Source organism: Cyprinodon variegatus, unplaced genomic scaffold, assembly GCF_000732505.1.
Source record: "Cyprinodon variegatus isolate N-32 unplaced genomic scaffold, C_variegatus-1.0 Scaffold163, whole genome shotgun sequence".
NCBI classification, from domain to species: domain Eukaryota; kingdom Metazoa; phylum Chordata; class Actinopteri; order Cyprinodontiformes; family Cyprinodontidae; genus Cyprinodon; species Cyprinodon variegatus.
Genome location: NW_015150616.1, coordinates 360255 through 380926, shown reverse-complemented (window position 1 = coordinate 380926; position 20672 = coordinate 360255). Strand labels below are relative to the sequence as shown.

The 20672-nt window shown below is 37.9% G+C and overlaps 1 protein-coding gene across 2 annotated transcripts; it reads right to left on the bottom strand.

The window, feature by feature from the left end:
* Positions 1–571: 571 nt before the first annotated feature.
* dis3l2 (DIS3 like 3'-5' exoribonuclease 2) lies at positions 572–18966 on the bottom strand. 2 transcript variants are annotated; one of them, XM_015378063.1, is made up of 21 exons: positions 18881–18966; positions 17395–18098; positions 17173–17303; positions 16854–16907; positions 16643–16744; positions 14639–14789; positions 14409–14473; positions 13517–13746; positions 13255–13428; positions 13063–13142; positions 11837–11949; positions 10798–10905; positions 10465–10698; positions 10236–10315; positions 9905–10088; positions 9603–9689; positions 8363–8510; positions 8051–8181; positions 6272–6376; positions 5933–6037; positions 572–3195 (listed from the first exon to the last, which is right to left on the bottom strand). In XM_015378063.1, the coding sequence occupies exons 2-21, from the start codon at positions 18080–18082 to the stop codon at positions 3094–3096; spliced, it is 3072 nt and encodes a 1023-aa protein (XP_015233549.1). In that variant the 5' UTR covers positions 18083–18098; positions 18881–18966; the 3' UTR covers positions 572–3093. The 2 variants fall into 2 exon arrangements, with proteins under 2 accessions (XP_015233549.1, XP_015233550.1); XM_015378064.1 differs by having other exon boundaries at positions 17425–18098.
* Positions 18967–20672: the final 1706 nt, after the last annotated feature.

Below are 20672 nucleotides of genomic sequence, written 5' to 3'. Positions count from 1 at the left end.
ATCCTTGTAATCAGAACCTGATAAGGAACTCCCTGTAAGACGTGCAGACAGAGTTGAATATATATAACACACAAAAACACTTTTCTATGATGTAATCAAAAACATGAGCATGTATGTCATTAAATAACAAACCAACTGTTTTACTTGGAGGATTCTGGTGGCTGACTGACAGTAATCACTCATATTATGATGGTGATGATCATTTTTCATTATGTGACTGGTACTGCACCAGGCTATCTATAACTAATTGATGGAGACACTCCTTGACAACACTAACCATCCTTATGTTTACCGGCTATAAATAAACAGTATAGGGATGTGAGTGAGCTTGGTGTGTGAGCAAATAACAGAAGTTATGACCATGATCCGTTCATCCTGGATTAGACTTTGTATTCCCCTCCCTTTCTTTAGTGACTTCAACAAAGGCGAGCGAAGCTCAGAAAAACCCCCAACACAGTTTGGATTAATCAGTATATTTTCCTGAAGCAAAAGACAATAGAATACGTTTGGGTGAAGGATAACACATCAGACTGCGCACACAGTAAATGCAGTTTATCTACGTTACACTTGATGATATAACCTTTGCAAGAAGACTAAATGGGTTGGATTTTTTTAACCCCACATTTGACTTCTTTAAATCAGTTTAAAAAAAAAAATTTTTTTTTTTCTTCCCAAATGTCATAACTTTAAAAAAGAAACAAAACACAGAATCCTGTGGCACTTTTATGTCCCATCTTTATAAACACTAAGCAGGACACTAATATTACCAAACTACCATCATATTTTTTACATTTAAGACCTTAAATAAACATCTGATTAAGAGCAAAAGTGTTTCTGCTCCATCAAATCTGATAACATAGCTAAAAGAGAAAAAAAAAAGACACTAATCACACATTGTACCACATTTGCAAAGAAATAATTCATTGAGACCTCTAAGGCCACCGGGTTTTAGCAGCTTTCACATTCAAGTCAATCCCAATATTAGATTAAAAACATAAGGAGCTGACAGAGGTTAAAGCTTTGGACTTACTGGCACGCTGAAAGAAAGAGAGCATGAAGCTCACTGAAATAAAATAAGTTTCACAAACGGACACTAGAAGAGGAAAAACCTCAATTTTCTACCCAACAATAACACCGGTTTCCACTGAAATGTAAACAGAGATTGTTTGGCTTTAAAGGCCCAAACTGTGTCGTATCACAATATTTAACACAATGACAACTTTTTTTTTTTTTTTTAAATAGTCGCCATTCTATATAATCTCTACTGTGAATCTCCATAAACATGAGTTCTTACCAGAGGTTTACTTACAGTCATTGGTGTAAAATCAATTTGGGGCTTTTATTAGTTAATGCAAAGCTTCGGAACAATTGGTCTGAATGAGTAAGAAATTAAAGCAGATTTTTTTTTTCCCTCCCACCAAACATTTTAATTAGAGATTTGCCTCATATATACTCCAGCTAAGATAAGGAGAATCCCTCTTAAGTACACTGTGGAGAAACAGAAGCTTTTTTTGAGCAAGTTACAAACTAGCCCAAAAAAACAGTAAGAAGATGCAGTTAGGGACGTTCAGAAAGTCTAACTTTATCCTTTCCAAAGCTAGTTAAGACGTGACCTGATGTTTGTCCTCACGGAACAGCCTCAATCAAACATTTTAGTTATTAAAACACAAGTTTCTTTCCATCCAGAATGTTTAAAAATCAGCACAGAGAGAACACTGGCCAAGAAAGAAACTCTTGTTCCTGAATAGAAAACTTCAATTTGGACTGCGATTTCCAGTTGGCCACAAAGACGAACTACGCACCTTCTGGAAAATATTTCGAAAATGTATCTAAAGTGGGAAAATTAGAGCCATATTTGGAGGACACAGGTGAGCCTGATGTTTGAAACATATGACTGCAACAACAGTCAGGCATGGTGGTGGCAGCATCATGAAGGTCTGTGGATGAAATATTTAGCAAAACAGAATCATTTCCAAATTCACCAACCTCACCACAGACCAGTAATGTCACTATGAAAACCTGGACAAATTTGACTGATTTAACTGGCCAATAATCTTAAAGCTGGTTTTGAAAACATGCTAACATTAGAATTCTGGAAGAGCCACCAGCCCCAGTTGTTGTCATATTTATGTTTCTCTCAGCAACTAAGCTCAAAGGCTGTCTGTGCCAGAATAAAAACTTACCTAAACTTGCTAAGAGGCATTTCAGAAAATTGGGGGAGGGAGAGTATGAATATAGTCGACACTGAGTGTTTTATGTGATTTTTGATTTGTTAGAGAAAAAAAAACAACATAAATCCTAAATAGGCTACTATGTTTAGAAGTCCTTTAAGTTCTATGACATTTCAGAGTTTGTTGTTTCAAGAAGAAGAGAAAAAGCCCAGGATTGATTCAACATCAATGCTGGTGATAAATGGATAAACTTCTGACCAGAACTGTGAGTCTTAATGAAGGTTTACTCTAATTTCGCTACTGAAAGTATGTACTCACTATATGTTAAAGTCAAGGTAAATCCATCACAGTATAAGTTGGAGTATAATATGAGCTTATTTACCTAAAATGAGAGGCTTTTCCTTTGCTAGGAAAAAAAAAATAGAATCTATAGATCTAAAAATGCATTTCCACTACAACCAAACTAACCTCAGTTGATCAAAAGAAATAAAATAGTGACTGAAAATATCAGCACCTGTTTACATTTTTAAGAAAGCTAACCGATTTGCTAAACGATTAACTTAAAATTTTTAAATATTTAAAAACTAGTCAGGGAAATAAAATAATCTAAGCAAGTGTTAATGTTGTTTACACTTTCAAAAAAAGAAAGAGATGGGAAACATCTCAATGTGTGAGATATGCAATGGAAGCACAATCAGCTTCCAAAGGTCCTTGGGGAAAAGACGGCGGCTGTGTGAGGTCGGTTAAAAACAACAAAAAGTAAACTTGTAATGAGCGCCTGTCCTTGCACAGAGATCTGCCAGGATTCGACTTTGTTGGATGGATGCTAGCGTGCAGTACAACATCAACTTCACAGTCCGTCCTATTTGGAAACAACACATAATGTGCAAGTCCAAACTTTGTGCAAATTGCGGTCAGTGCTCTAGGATGCGCTGCTCTCAGGCCTCTTGAGAATTGCGCTGTATTTAAGAGGAGCTTCGTCCGCCTTGAGCTGCACCTCTATTACAGAGAAGATGGAAATCACCTGAGGGGAAAGAAAAACACTGTTGTTATGCTTTAATTCACTAGATTATAATTTTGGGTCTCATATGTTGACCCATTGTATACATCATAAAGGCTAAATGACATATTTTATACCAATAAGCCCTTTCCCCCCCCCACATACTTATGAGGCCTAATATTCAGTGTGGACACAGTGGCTGACAGTGATTAAATACGATTGCAGAGTTTTGATTTTCAACTCTGCAATCGTATTTAATCACTGAGAGGTTTGAAATGTATTTTTAAGTTAGAGGTGAAAAAGGCCATATTTAAAGTAAAGTGGAGACACATGCTGAAGGAGAAATCAAATAAATATTTTATCCTCAACTCTGGAACCTTCTCTGTTGTGGAAATGCATTGGATTTAGAAATGTTGGGGGCCTGTTTGAAAGGTTCATAACTCTTAAAGTCTGGCTCACAGATCACTCCACCAAAACAGTGTATTAATGCCTAAATTAATTTAAAATGTCGAACTTGCAGGGGAAATATGTTTGTTTTATTATTCTGGTGCCTGCAGTTTGTAACACATAACTAAAAAACGCTAAATTCTACTTTCAGTCGGCAAGAACAGTAGCAAAAAACCTCCCAAGATGCTGGCTGGCCTGAGGAAGCTGCTGCTGGATGCCCAGTGACAGCGCTCCGTCAGTATGTCTGGGTCTATGTGTCTCTGACAGCAAAATCTAATTCTAATCTTGTAATCTTAGTGAACTGGCTGCACAGACAATGTTTTAAGGTGGTTTCTACCTTTCTACTTTTTACCCATAGCAAGTATATCAAAGCCACTCTGCCAATGAACACAGAAGCATCAGATGCATCTCTACAAACTTTACTGGACTCTACTCAGGAGCATCTTCACACATTAATGTGGACATCCTTGTCCAATGAAAATGAAGTTGCTCAAATCCGTTAAGTGTGAACGTAGCATAACACGTTACTCACTTTTACAAACTAATTAGTTCAATGCTAGTTACTGCAAAAGTTAACGTTACTGTAACGCGTTACTTAATAGCGCGTCAGTCTCAACACTGATCAGAAGGCCCTAAGCTTATGCAGCACATTGATACTGATGCCTTACCGCACTTTAAAAATCAAACCAAATTTAATACATGCATACTTGTATCTAAAAAAAAAAAAAAAGGTGATTTATTTGTTGAAGAATGTAAATTTGTTAAGTTGATGGAGAAATGGTAAAATAAAATAATGTTTTATCAAGTCAAAGGACCCCAAAGAGCTTTATACTACAGGCAGTAATTCACACTCTGATGGTGATAAACTACAGCTGTCCTGGGGCACGAAGACAGAAACAAGGCTGCCATGCAGTACCATCAGCACTACCAACAGGAGCCGGATGGAGCAGGGGCTCAAACCAGCAACCCACTGGTAATTGGAGAAACCATTCTGAGCCACCATCACAGAAGGATTTAATAAAGTTAGTCCTCAACATGAGTAACTGTCAAAAATGTCAGCACTATGGGGTTCCAAAACAAACATCTTTAGGACTGTTTGTTTTAAAATTTTCTGTTTCCAGTACATACTCAAGAGAACATATTTTTTTTTAATGATTCCAATGGTTATTAATGTAAGAAGCAAACCTCTCTAACCTCTTACTGTTTTTCCTATATCAGAGCTCTTAAAGAGGCATTCACATTATATGCCAGTACAAAAGCAACAAAAAACCACTTAGTCATGTTAAAATAAGGCTATACACACCAAGCGTCCATCATGAAAGTGTTTTGATAGTCCTTTATGAGGTAAAACACAAGCAGACATAAGATATGGCGCCATCTACTGGCAAAAAAGCCAAACTACCAGAAAGCCAGATGACATTACGCAGCTACATATTGAAGTCTGACCTTTCTATCAGGCTTTGTGGAAAGGCGACACGTCGATGTGTTATTAAATCAAAATCAACCAATTTTAATTCAATAATCTGTTCTAGTAAATCATCCAGAGCCTCTTATCAGAACAAACTAACATCATTTAAACACCTAAAGTGCAAAGTTAATAAGCCTTGAATTTATCCCTGATCTAAGTCATCTGGATTTTAGCAGGAGTGACAGAAAACTGTCCCTATTTATTTCCCTCCAACTATTTATAATGTTATTGTATTTAGACTGCAAAGGCAGCATTGCTATCAATAGGATCAGTATTAATAAGGCCGTTTATTTGCACATCCATCATTGCACAGCCACATCTGAACGCAGCTCTAGCTCTTCAGTAAACACCAATGTTAATATTGGAGCCTCAGCGCTGTTCAGGTCTCTTGGAATCAAATCTATTTTTGGACTTTTTCACACTAGATCTTGGACTTTTGGTAATTATTTTCAAAACTCAGCTGGCAGTTGCTAACTGGCTTAGTCCAATATTTCCTTTTTTTACCCCCTATGCACATGCTCAGTGTTGTGCCTCCATTGTTGTTGTGAATTAGGGCTGGATGATATGGCACACAAAAATATAATCTTTAATTTTTTCTCCCAAGAAAAATAAGAGTAATCAAAATTGTTTCGAAAAACATTTTGATTTCAGTCATCACCTCCACGAGGGCCAGTGAAACATGCTTCACAACAAAAAAAGGAAAATATAACAGACTGCTAATAGTATCAACCACTGAGTTAATAGGTCTCTGAACCATATATCTTTATTAAGTTATACATTATAATTTAGTGAGTACCATTGATATCAGAAATCCCACATGTGTAGCCATCAGATCGTTTCTCTCACCTGCTCCACAGAGGGACTCTCTAGATCCTTACCAGTCCAGACCAGTTTGAGCTGAGGGACTTTGTCTCTCTTCCAATAGTGGAATGAGTCCAAGCCGACAATAGACTACAAGGAAAGAAATTAAAGCAGTTTCAGAAAACAACTCTGGCAATAACTTGTTGGCAGGATTCAGCGGCACTCCTCTGTTATCTTTACTTTCCCCAGATTTACAAGGGTAAAATAAATATAAGCTAAAACATCCTTTCAAAAAGGAAGTAGGTATTTAGGGAAGAAAAATGAGAGCAGCCTAAAAAAGAATACATTAACAAATAAGTTAAAGAAAATCAAGTTGAAGCTTACCTTGTAGTAAATGCGTTTCTGCACTCCGTATTTGAGAACCAGTAAATCAAAACACTTATCCAGCACCCCCATCACCATGGCCTTAGAGTCCAGTGGACCACACTCCTACAGAGCAAAACAGTAGGTGAACTTTAAGAAGTGTATCCACTTTTATCAGAGTTTAACAAAAAGACACATAGCAAGAATTGAAAAACAAAAATAAAAGGTAAATGGCATGTACTTATATAGCGCCTTTATTCAAGTTAGGAGACTTGACCAAAGGGCTTTACACTACATTCATTCACCCATTCACACACACACTGATGGTGGCAAGCTACATTGTAGCCACAGCTGCCCTGGGGCTCACTGACAGAAGCGGGGCTGCCGTACACTGGCGCCACCGGGCCCTCTGACCACCATCAGTAGACAATGCAGGTGAAGTGTCTTGCCCAAGGACACAACGACACTGAAAGTCGGAGACGGGGCTTGAACCGTCAATCCTTCGATTTCAGGGCAAACTCCTACATCTGACGCCACTGTCACCCTATCCACTGTCATGCGATACTGAAAAATAGTTCAGTAGTGCATGATGCTGATTATTTTTTACACTGAATGCCGGTTAAAATTCCACCAAACAATTGTCCTGATGTTCTGCAGGTGCAATAAGTAAGGCTGCTGTGGGTGATTTACAAAGATCACCTGCGTAAATAACCTATTAAAAAGAGCAGACTGTGTGTTACTGCATACTGTGAAAGTGGTCATAAGAAAAGATGGCTCCAAACCATACGGCTGGAGGAGATGACAATATTTATTTAAAAAAAAACAAAAATAACACTAAACATTAGGTATAGCGCGCCTCACATAGGAAGCCTATATTTCCAAATATTATGACCAAAGGTAAAAAATAAAAACATGAAAATATATTAAGTTAAATATAAAGATAACTTTGTAGGAAAGTCATCTTTGTCCATTGGTTGGTAGGATTTAAATCCAGTAACTCCTCTTAACATTGCAAACAAGGTAAGTAGTATAATGCTGTAGGTGTATTACACTGGCAGCAGTACTGGTTTTTACATTTGCTATCATGCAACGGTAAAAGTTCTGTCCTTTGACAATGAACTGGGAGCAAAACAAACAAACAAGAAAAAAAAGATCAAGCCATTAAAACAATTAAAGCCTTGAGTAAACAATCTATGTTGCTGGTCAGTGCAAAGGAAAATATATCGGTTTGGAAAAAAAACAAAACAAAAATAAAATGCAATTTTGATTTTTGGTCATTTTGTTCAGCCCTTTTTACTAAACCTGTACCAAACAACACCCCCACACCTCTACTTTATATGTGCTACAGTAGTAGCCATTCAAAATTTACCCAATTTCCTTGATGGGCCCTTTTTTGGTCCCCCACAATTCCTTTTTAAACATGAGTCTTTGTACTAAAATATTCTATCATGATTTGTGGACATTAAGATCTTAAGAGAAGCATCTTCTCCTGGTCAGACCCTGTAATTCAGTGAGAGGGTGGAGTTAGGGTAAACAAATATGCAAGAGGGGGTCACTGCAGTGACTGGAGGTTGAAGGGGATTTTGCTGGGAGGTGGAGGGAAGGACCATTTTTAATGGCTGCTACTGTATAAATAGTTTTAAAACAGATAACCTAATAAAAAGGATCATTTTGACCACAGATTTTATAAAATATTGCTAGGCAATACAATTGACTAATAGAAATTAAAATTAGATTGATTTTGTTTACTGTAATCTTAAACCTTATATCAGGCATGTGTGGCATGATCTGGTTGCCCACCTTCACAAAGACCCCAAAGTAAAGCTCAGAGCTGAGCTCCTGGACTCTCTTGGACGAAGTCTTCTTATCATTGCAGTGTTTTGCCTGTTTTTCCACTTCCTGCGTAGACAGGCCTAAAGAAGGCCCGAGATCTGAGCAAAAACAATCAGAGGACATAAAATATCGTAAATGTGGCAGATAATGACAACAGAAAATAAAACAAACATGTCTTTTATCTTTGCTCTTGATTCCTTTCATCAAACAAAGTGTGCAACAACAACAAAGCAGGACAAGTGGTTGTCTGTTTGCCTTCTAAGAAGAAGTGACACCTACTCAGAGATGATGCCAGCAGCCGGTGCACGATGATGTCAGCGTAGCGTCTGATGGGCGATGTGAAGTGCGTGTAGAGGGGAACATTAAGAGCGTAGTGCCTAAAGTCTTCCTTCTGCATCAGTGTTCCGCTACAGAAGTACATCGCCAGCTGAGGACAAAAACCGTACAGATGACAGATGAAAACTCAAACTTCATTTATTTCTATTAATAGGGGTCACCAAGCAAATTCCTTTACAATTTCAGGAAAAAGAATAGAAGGGAAGTCCTTTCAGATGAAAAAGAAAAATACAAAAGGGGCAGAGTCAGTACAGCTCAGACTGTTTATTTATTTATTTTTTTAATAATCTTCTTTGCTTTTCCTAAAAGACGTACTGTTACGAAAACATGCTGACATGGACAAATTGGTTTGTTTAGAATGAAGAAGAAAAAAAGTATGGTGGACCAATCCTGCCATCATTAAAATGCATAAAGCAATATAAACATGACTCGTAAATATAATCCACAGCTGAAATAATAGCTTAAAATGTAAATTACTGAGTGATAAAAAATTAGATATATTTTATTTAAAAAAATATATAAATTACTTAGATGTAAGCATAACTTTTATTTCAACTATTCAATTTTATCAATGCACTTTTATTATTATTTTTCAGCTATTTAAAGTATGAATATTTAGTTTGAATTTTTGGTACCTGATTTTACTTTATATGCATTTTTAATTATGCAGGATCAGTTCTCCATAGATATGGGGACAAACAAATAGGAAACAAAAAAACAAACAAAAAAAAGCAATAAACAGGATATTTACCTAACTAAAATCCTGCTTGGCTTCTCTGGCCCGATTAACAGAAATGACCACAAACTAAATCCACATTTATTCATGACCATCTCCTAACAGAAATAAAGATCCCACTCAGTCCAGCCTTGGGAGGTTTTAAAGTAGGAGACCTTGTGTTTCATTAAAAGCAAAAGCAAAATGTTTTCCCCTTACTAACTTTTTGGAATCAAATTTTCTGGAATGTTCATTCTAAGATTATTATGTAATGAATGATTATTTAAGCTCAGTCTTTAAAGATATATGAGCCTTTCTGCCTGTTAGTGTGAATCTAAGGTGAGCGATAAGCAGAGCAATAGGAGTGTAAATGTGGGGAAAGTTTTCATCTTTGTGTAGTAATCTGGCATCAATAAGTCTGTTTATAGAAATGCAGAAACATAAACAGAGAAACAGATCAGTTCTGACCTGCATGGGTCTGGAGCACATGTTGGTGAGGACTTCTTTTCTGTAAGCAGAGTACTCGTCGTTTCCATAAACGGTACTAAGGCTCTTCTGTTTGGTGGGAGACATGAGAGACATTAATAAACGGTCGATGTACACAGGAGAACATGTTCTATACAAATCACAGTAAGTCAGTGTCAGGAGTCCCTGTTGCTACACTATGAGAATATCTCTAAAAAGTCCCACTGACCAACATCGAGCATTCGATCTTAGTATGATGGAAATAATAAACGGGTTCTGACAGTTTCTGATCCAAAGATACTGACATGAATGGATCCTGCAGAGGAGAAGTCGATGTTCAATCCCAGCTTTCTACACAACACCTCCAGCTCCTTCACCATCTTCTCTTTGGGTGGAGGGTGGCGCCGCAGCAGGGCCAGATCAGGGAACATCCCATAAATATGGGTCGCTGAGGCTATGTTAGCCAGCAGCATGAACTCCTCCACCAACCTAAAAAAAAAAAAAAAAGACAGCATGAAGAAAAAACATGTCTCTTGGCTTTTAGTATTAGATTCATTTGATGAAGTTTTGACAAAACTATTACATTTGACCAAATATGAGGAAACAGATTTGAAAAATAAAACGGAGGTTACTGACCTGTTGCTGTCTCTGTATTCATAGATATAACAACCTTGAGGCATCATGGTCTCTTTGTCGAGAGTGAAAGAAATTTTCAGCTGAAAGAAAAAACAAGTTATGAAAAAGAATTCCATTTTAGGCCTGGACTTTGACTAGACCATTTTACACATGAATATTTTTGGTTTAACCATTTTGACAGCAGCTGTATGGTTCAGTAAGGTTCATGAATCCAGTCAAATGAGCTGACCTGGTCCAGTCTAAGAGCTCCTCCTATGAAGCGTTGGGCTCGAAGGTTCTTGGCGATGGAGTGCAGGTAGAGCACAGCTTGGTGTATTTCATCTATAGTGTGTTCGCCGTCGATAGGCGGAAGCTCCTCAGGAGGAAACAGCTTATCAGGGGCATCAATCATTCTCTGAGCGTCGTCGTAACTCAGCTTCACGCAGGAGCGGATGACTGAGCGGCCGAACCACTCGTCCAGGATCTGACAAATGGTTGCATTTGATTAGATAAAACGCATTAAACAAGACGCTTTTTTAAGTATTCATTTAAATTCAGCTGAGATTCATCTGTTCCAACAGACCTTTCCCTCAGGTGTGAGTTTCCAGATGACAGAGAAAGTGAGCCTGTCAGTGAGAGGGTTGAGACTGCACAGCTCCTCACACAGCAGCCTGGGCAGCATGGGAATCACCTAAGGTAGAACACATTACGAAGTGAATTATTGAACCCAAAAAAACCTTAAAGGAAAAGTACAGGTTGTATTCAGAATTCAAACTTCTGAAAGTACTTTAAATATAAAATGATTACATACTGTACGATAAGTGATAAGTGTTTTCAATTAAGAGTAATTTTCATTTGAATGTGCTTTACTGAAGGCATTCATGTTTGTCGAAGAACACTACTGCCACCTACCGGTTTGTGACATACCCTGCGGTACCGGCTGTTGAGCAAGTCTCAGAGTTGTATCTAGTGTTTGTCACAATGCGCTATTATCCAAGTAATCTTGAAAACATTCTTCTTCCAAATGTTGGCTACATAAGTGTTTTTTGTCTGGGCAGAAGATCAAGGGCAAATTCTTGACCTTCAAGTTGTCAATCAAACGACGAACCTGTCCGTGGAGGATGATGAATCGAAAAGGTTAAATAACTAATTATTTTTTTCACTTTTACTCGATGTGTTGCAGCATCCAACTGCCATGCATGTGGACATTGTTACTTTAACTATAGCTCTTATGAATTTCAATGGTGAAGTCCTCTCGTAATCTTAATTTTTGTTGATTGCAGATGTGTCTAGTAGCTCCCATTGATTTTGTTTGTAAAGAGGGGAGAATGGCGTTTAGCTTAGCGCACCGTGACGTCACTGCTGGAAGATGTCAGGAGTAAGGCGTTACTATATTTGCGCAAAAATCGCGGCTCCCAGATTCTGTGATTGTTACAAAAATGATTATTTTTACTTTTTCACTGATTAACACTAAATTCATTAAATCACCGCAAACGTTTTAGTTTTAGGTATAGATAATGATCCATTGAGTATTCCTTGCAGACCGGACTTTTCCTTTGAAGAAGTCGAAATAAATAAATCAAACGTCCGACTGACTTGTCTTGGGTTTACTGAGCACTCACCTTTTGAACAAGGTACACACTGGTGGCTCTTTGGCTGGCGATGGCATCAAGCGCAGTTCCCTCCTCCACAAAAAAACTCACATCAGCAATGTGGACCCCCACCTCAAAGTTGCCTGTGTTCAAAAGTGCCTTTTAATCCTGTATGCAGCACTGACAACCACACAGGATGAGCAGAAACTAACATTGACAAATGACAAAAGGTTTTGAGGGAGATAAACATTTTCTCTAGCAATCTGCCTGTATTTTAGTTAGTGTTGCACCGACACCGATACCAGTATTGGGTGGGGCCCCGATACTGCACTAAAATGGTGGTATCGGCAAGTACCAAAAAATAGGGCACCAATACCTTATTGAGAGCCAAAAGTTACCCATTCCAGGTAGGCAATAAAAAGTTCTACTGGATTCACTTTGTTAAAGTATTTTTTCTGCTTCACAAAGGCAGCAGCAGCTTTACAAAGCCATAACAGCAATTATTATTTAACATCCAAGTAGTATGCAGTTCTTCAGATATACACACACACACACACACCTCAATTTCAAACAGATGGTATCAGCCGATGCTGCACAGCCAGGTATCGGGTATCGATATCGGGGCCAAAAAATGCCACTGGCACAACACTAATTTTAGTACATCTAAAATAGCCTAAATGTATAGGTTGTTTTGGCAAAGGTGTTTTTAAACTTTTTATCATGCCAAGATCACAATAAGAAATGATGGAACTGAACAATTTTTCAAAAATAAATAACTTAGGTAAAATTAATATTTTTGCTCATTAAAGACATTTAAGCAAAGCAGTAAAACAACATTCTCCCTCTATTGGTAAAAGAGAGAGTGAGAGAGAAGAGACTGTTTTTTCGTACCAAAAAGTATTTAGAGACAATCAAAAAGGCAATATTATTGATTACATTATTATTACTAATAATCATTTTATTGTTAATTGTTTTATTTAGAAAGCACTTTGTGGTGCTTAAAGCTGTAGTACAGTAATAAAAACTAAATACAACAGAAATATTAGATATTAAATGCGTTTTAGCAGCAGTAGGGACAGCTTTTGCTTCTCTGCTTAAATAAAAGCAAGTGGATTGTTTTACTCTAATTTCCAATCTTTAAAAGTAAATAACATCATGCCGTGTTAGGGTAGTATATAGCAAATTGCCTAAAGCAAACAGTGACATGAAACGTCACCCTTAAAGCTTTGAGTGGCGAACAATGAGCAGCAACTTACCATCTGGGAGTTGTTTACAAGACAGGGCATCATCCAGATCTCTAGCAGTCACAGGATCAATGGTAAAGATACACTCCTTCCTTCAAAGGAAATCATAGTGTTTTCACTTTGGCAGTGAATCTCTAAAAGTCATTGTGGTAATTAACATGGGGAGACATGTGCTCCATGAGTAAAACAGTTTTGTGGTCCTACCGAAGGTCCCTCCTCTTTTCAAACTCCTCTGGCGGGATGGTCCAGGGGAGGTTCTTAGGAAGACAGTCCAACACCTCTTCTGTGAACTCTGAAAAATCCACGTCATATTCAGTCAGGATTCCCTCAGTCTCTGGCTCGATTTCACCTGCTTGACCGAGGGTCTTAGCAAGTTGGCTGAAGGTGAGATGAAAATCTACCAGTTAGTACAGCTTTGGAATCTTTACATTATTTTCTTAAATATTTTATATAACCCGCTCCTCACCCTAGAGCAAAGTTGCTGTCAGCAGCCCAGTCGGTGATCCGACAGATGAACAAGGTGTTGGCAAAGTTGCTTGGGTGAATTCTAAAGTCTGCGGGACAGTCATCAAGCTTCACATTAATTCGAGGCACTCGATGGTCTGTAGGAGAAAACAGGGCGAAGGGCTTGTCTGGTAGTAACTTCAGGTGGCCGGTCACAGCTCGGGAGTGTTTTTTCTCAGTGATGTAAACCACCTGGTAGATTTACACACAGAAAGCGGAGGTAGAATTTCAGACATGTTTTCATAAAATTTTTCTTCCTAAAATGCTCAGGTATACTCCCACAGAGAGAATATAATCCCCCAAATCAAAATCCTTTTGATGATTCCTGCTGCTGTTGCTTTTCAACTAGAGGATAAAAGCTCCTTTTAAAGAGAAAAGCCTTTAGATAAACAAATACTTTTATTTTATGATCAAATGTACTGACTTTAAAGTTCTTTTACTTGACACTTAAGAAAGCAAGTCAGAGAGGAAGGAATACTCAAGCCATAAGACACATTACGCCAAATATAATCATCTTTAGTTGCAGCAGCACAACCTCACACTAAATTTTTTTTAACAACCATTAGGTGGTGGAGGCTCTGAAGTGCTTTGGGATGTTTCCCTTTTAAGTTCCCAGGACTTTTAAACCCAAAGCAGAAGAAAACACAAGATAAAGTTAAAAAAACAAACAAAAAAAACATATTTTTATAAAGGATTGCTGAAAGATTCCTCTCTTTGCACGCTTCAACTTCATAAACCCACAAGGGGTTGGTCTACAGCCTGCCTAAAATGGGGCATTAGGGATCACATCGGGCATCGACTGGGAGGGAAGTTGTCCCTTTCGTTGGGAAACTACGGCACATAGAAAGGCTTACTTTAGCTGTTCTTTGGAGGATCTCAGTATTTGGTCGGCTTGTTGAAGGATCCTCCACATGTTTCCCTGAGTAAAGATCACAGAGTTGATATCAGCATAGCTGGGATGGCTTACTTAGACTTTTATTTTTACAAAACATGCCAGTAACTGTGCATCAGATTGCCACAGGACATAACTTCTTTTTACTGGTGATTTAGACAGGCTCCTGCGTTTCGTGTCTCTCCATAGTACCTCTGTCAGCCTTTCTAATGAGCTCCTCTGGGTCACTTGACTGGTCCTCTACTGTAGGATTAGTAGTCGGGCCGTGGCCCGTCTGCTGCATGTGTTCTGCCTGCGTGTCAGACTCACTGGTGCCATCGCAGTCAGTATCAGACCTCACCACCTACAGAGGCAAACATTCATGCTGTTACAACAATAGACAGAACTCAATTGTTGAATTGATCACTAGGTTACGTTCAAAGATACAATTTAGAGGGATGTTTTAAAGAAAAGGGGGGGTTTTGTATGCTTATAAACATTGCCTTTTAAGTAGGAAAATCTTGCAATATTTTTATACTGAGACAATAATGTTGGTTGTGATTTTTTATTTCTTTCCTCTCTTAGCCATTCGCTACTCAGCCAAGATGTGGGAGTTTGTAGGAGAGTTGTTGTCAGTTGGATAAAGTTTGGATAGATTATAAGAATAGATTGGTTGTTTTTCCAACCAATCTAGTTGGTTAAAACTAAGTTGGTAAGATTAAACAATGTAATGATCAGAAACTGAGCGAGTCACTAGACACAGTTGTAACATTAGTGTTAAGTAGTATTGCTTTCCAGTATGCGGGCACCTTTTCTTTTGGCATCAGCTGCAAGACATTGACTTCCCTTCCTGAGGTTGTTGGATCCAGACTCACCTTATACTGTTGAAAGCTGATGGTCAAAAACCCAAATGAGCAATTAGTTTGAATATAATATAATATAGGTTTGGGTGTGGTTAATAAAAGAGAAGGTAATTTGCAAAATAAAAAAAACCTGGTTTTAGAAAAAAAATGTATTATGTAAATACTAAAATAACTAGATAAGTCAAGAAAGTTAGGTATTTTATCATGATTTGGTTTCCAGACTAAAAATATTAAAACACAATGTCCAGAATTTTGTGCATATGCAAAAACCCTTAACAAGTTCCGACTCATGCCCCATTTACACCACCGCTCTGAAATCGGGCTGTGCTAAGTTCAGACCCAGCTTGGATCAGCTAACCAAGCCGAGCTTGGTTCTTACGACAATTTACGCATCACGCTAGCATAGTTCTTCACCTCTTATTGGCAGTCAATGATACTACAGCTCTCAAGGCAGGAATTACGCTAACAAAATGGCAGGGGCCGTAAAATTTACAAACTTATGTGCCTGGATGGGGTCCTTCATCCAAATTTCAATGAGAGCCTCTGTGTCGACATCATCCCAGGTCGCACCACACTCTTTTGATGCCATTTATTGTTAAAATGATGAGAAGTTTGTGTTGTGAACAGCTGAAGAGATCTGCGAATTGCACGCCCCAAAACCCACAAAATTAGTCGACTGACTGCAAATAGGACATGATGAACCTGTTCATGCACTCTTTATTATCAGAGTATCAAGCCACAGATGAACCATTCTGAACCCTACTGTGGAACTAGTACTAGATTTAGTGTGGTTCGGTTGTGTTTGGCACGGTCCAGTTCAGTTGAGTTCTATTAACACTCAACAGATATCTCAGTTACCGTTGCGTAGTAGCGTTGTAGTCATGAACACACCACCAAGACGAAGGAGTAACGAATCCGAGACAAGGCTAAGACATTTAGAGGCATCCAAAGACCTCGGCCTTGTCTCTGTACTCCTGTATGGTCTTGACCAAAACCCTTGCAAATATGTTGATATTCAGCGTGATCAGGTTACACAAACAACTGACACTTTGCTGCAGATGTAGTTTTGCATTATATTACAATGATAGCTATCTTAAAGTAGCTCCAACAGCAGCAAAAAACCCCAGCTTTTACTCAGAGCCCTACTAGCTTAGCAAGGCTAGCCCATGCAGTTTTTTTTTTTTTTTTTTTTTTGCAGTTTGATTTGCATCAAATGAAACCAAACACCGAGGGAATATTTTCTAAACAGAAAATCAACATTCTAAACATACATTTATTATCTATAATCATCAGGCAATAAAGAGACCCTGGATGAATATTAAATGTTCCTGGACTATTAGATGTGAGCTTTTACCTTCCACTGCTCCCTGGGGAGGATTTGAACCACCACTATGTCTCCATTAAGCGCACGGTTGCGGGCAACAACTCCATCCAGGAAAATGTCGTGTGTATTATCCTGGAAACATTAGGAAAAAAAAAAACGTGCAGGTTTTCTGGTTGCCTTAGTTTTGAAAGTTTAACACCAAACAGAGCAGTAGTATGTGGTGGAATGCATTTTCACTCACAGGAGATGGGATGAAGGCTTCGTTGTAATTCTTGGGATTGATCCTTATTGGACCCTGTAGTTGACATAGAAGGGATTTCAAAAATAACTCAGCCACTTTAACATTGTGTCAGTTTACATTTCTTAATTTAATAAAGTGTTTTCTTCAATTTCAGATAAATATAAAATTGCTCAAATCTTTTAGATTATTTGGGGAGCATTTTATTGACCATTGCATTTCCACTCATGTTGGAGGACTCAATTGGTCCAATTTGGGGCACCTGACTTGTATAAAAAAGGCAGGCAGCTAATCCAAAATAACACCTGTGTGGGGTTCATACCTGATAAAGCTCCCCTCTTTTGAGGCCATGGGAAACCTCCTCAAAGCTCATGTAGGACTCAAACACATGTTTTTTAGCCCTCCCGTCTCCTTTATTCTTCCTCTTCTCACCTGCAGAGTTTGGTCCAGCAGCTGAAAAAGATTTCACTTAAGGATTTAATGACCTGCTGTATTTAGAAAGGAGAGTGTTTTTGAAGTAAAAGAACTAGAAGTGTTAAGTAACCTGCAGACTGCTGGGGTTTACCACTATTACCATAATTTGGTTTGGGTCTCGGTGTCAGAGGATAAGCAGACATGTTGAACATCTCCGCTCTGTTTTTCTCCTCCTTGGGTTGGCTTTTTTTCTTTGACTTCTTTGTCTTCTCTTGCTCCTGCTTACTTACACTTGCCTCAATTGGGGGGTTGCTTTTCAGTTTCTGGTTTTTCTTCGTGCTGCCGGGTCTCACACAGGGAATTTCCTCTCCAGATTCGATATCCCCGTCCTGGCTGGTGGTGGTGTCCCTCCTCTGCCCTCGAAGCTGCCTCTCACTCACACCTATCTGCCTTTCACACTCCTGCTGAGTATCATGTGTGCTTAACTTCTCCAAGTATGACAGGAAAGTCTCATCTTCTTTAGAGAACCGAGAGAAGTCACCTGACTCTGAGAAATCGACCTGCGCTTGATCCCTTTTTTTTTGTGTTACACTAAACACATCCCTTTGTGCTGAACAAGATTTATCTACCTCTTTTTGGGAGGAGTCCTGTGCATATTGCTCTAAATATGAACTGAAAATGCTGCTGCGGTGCTGGCTCAGCAACCTGGCATAGGCATCTTTTTGAGGAGGGGGCCTTGACTGATTCTGGCTGCGCCTAGCCTCTCTGTTCTGCCTGGTCTTCTTGGACTGCCTAGAGGAATCCATAGGAGAGTCCATAAAGTTGTTGGTTCGGCTATAGCATACAAACAAGGACACAAAATGCTTTACATTACACCAACATCATAAGTGGATAATAAAACGAGCAAATAAAGATAAAAAAGAGCCTACAAATTTACATCCAATGCAAAAACAAACAAACAAACTGAAGTGTGTATGTTACAGATATTGATCCAATTAGAAAATGAAAAGAGTCATGACACGAAGTGCTTTAATCCTGATTGTGAGGCCATGTTCTACTCTAATGAAAATAATCTAATTGAGGTCATAAAATCTACAATAGATTAACAGGTGAAACAGTTGACAGCTGTCCATGAGAAAATATTAGCAAATCCCAGTGATATAAAGTGGTGATCTTTGCAGAACTCCTCCTGAATGAAGTGGGAGAAATGAACGTTATTATTTAACGGTTAAAAACGAAAGCCACTACTTGGACTGCTTTTGTAACTTGCACAACCGTTAAAATTAAGTAACGTCCCGATAAAATGGAAACGATTAGATAAAAAAAAAGGTAAATAATTTAACGTAGAAAATGTACCTATAAAGTGGCCGAATAACACTGCGTTAGAATCGCTGATAACATCGTCCTATCATTGAATCATCGTCAGTTTATTACCTTTGCTCTCGAACTAACCGTTGCTAACAGTTAGCATCTATATGAGCTAATTCAGACGTCAGGTGTTGCTTAAACGTTCACTTCACTGCCTACTTTGTGTGTCTTACAGAAAACGACACGGGTGTCTATGAACGAAAACAAAACAATACAATTACTGTCAAAGCGAAAAATAAAGATATTACCTCGCTGAATGTGATGTAAGTCATGAGAAGCTAACTTTTGTCTCTCTATAACGCTACAATGCTACCACCACTGACTTCCATCGGCCGTCCTCATTGGTTGTTACTTAAATGCTGCATTTGCGTACCTCGGAAAATGTTGGAAATGGCACCGACCGGTGAAAGTAAAGTTAATTATTGCATATTTAGTAACCTATAGCGAAAAAACATACAGGTATATTGTAATTAGTTATGATAAATCCCTAATAACTTTAAATCTAGGTTTGATAACCTAGATAAAATGTTGGAAATGTCACCGACCGGTGAATGTAAAGTTAATTATTCGATATTTAGTAACCTATAGCGAAAAAACATACACGTATATTGTAATTAGTTATGATAAATCCCTACTAACTTTAAATCTAGGTTTGATAAGTCGAAAAACTGATATTTAAAGCGTAGAATAATAAACGCCCAATATTTCTGCCTGTAGTACACAATAAGAACCTGTAGGTGTCAGCAAAGGCATTTTTTGACTTTTAAAAAGTGACGCTCATATTTAAAGGGACTGCATATTCCATGATTTCATGCAAAAACAACAACAACAAAACAAACAAACGAACAAAAAACACGTAAATGTACAGAATTTATCAGATGGGATCAGTTTCATACCCAAGTTTTCTTGAGGTTAAAGTTGAAAAGTTGCGTATACGTTAATTAAAATACTACAAACGGGAGATTCCTACTCTCCATGCGAGCTGTTTCCACGCGTGACTGTTCCTCCCCCATAGCATGAGAAAACTTTGAAGGCTGTCAGCGTGGGTGTGCTTTTGAGTAAACACAAGCTAGGTGTTTGTGAAGTCAGATGAGCCATCTGTGAACAATGTGAATCAGAGTACAATCTTCTAACTCTAAAGAGCCCTAAAAATGCTTGGAAAGCCCACATTTAAACATTTAAACACACCGATGATCTTTTTCTTTTTCTAGATATTTCAGGTAGAACTCCATTCAGAAAGGTGATATGATTAGAATAATAATAATAATAATAATAATAATAATAATAATAATAATAATAATAATAAATTATGGTGTGTACTGGCCAATTATTTGACACACTGCAAGTTGTGGACTTAAAATGATTTTTTATTAACTGCTGTCTTCTGACCAAATAAACTGTTTTACTAAAATTTTTAAATTACTTTACACATAATGTGTTATTATGTTTACACAACGTGGTGTTATTAAAATCCCTTTTACCTAATCACATTTTATTTACAAATTTCTGTATTCTTGAATTGATTTTAATATTGATTTAATGTTATCAAATGATGGTTGTTTTTTTTTTTACATTGTTCACAGCATCTTTGGTCATGTGGGAGTTTAAGGTGTTATATGATTGAAACTTGTTAGTTATGGGACAGTGTTGTATTGAAGTTTTCTTTGATAGACCCAAGCAAAGTAAGCAACCAGTTAAAAAAAGAAAAAATGGTACCTGATTTTTCCAAACTTTGCAAATGAAAATGTATTGTTTATTCCATGTGTAATTCATCTGTATCACTCCCAATATTGATATGGTTGTTCTATTCTATTTTGAAGCTTTTACTTTTAATTAAAGATAATAAACATCCCTGATTTAAGCTTATTGGACAGAGCAGGTAAATCAAATAGCAATTCACTGTAGAGAAAATTGAAATTGAACTATTTGAATCCTTTTCTCTTTGTCTTTTTCTGTTTTTCCTTTGATGGTCTTCCGGTTGTTCAAGGAGGCTGATAATGGATTGTAGGGGGTTTAAAGCAGATTGGTTACCATGGTTTT

Excerpts from the sequence above, each read along its gene's own strand:
- dis3l2 (XM_015378063.1), bottom strand. The coding sequence starts at position 18,082 with ATGGACTCTCCTATGGATTCCTCTAGGCAGTCCAAGAAGACCAGGCAG. Across the intron at positions 17,304-17,394 it reads TAAACCCCAGCAGTCTGCAG|CTGCTGGACCAAACTCTGCA; the intron begins GTTACTTAACAC and ends AATCTTTTTCAG. Across the intron at positions 8,182-8,362 it reads GCTGCTGGCATCATCTCTGA|ATCTCGGGCCTTCTTTAGGC; the intron begins GTAGGTGTCACT and ends GTTTTTGCTCAG.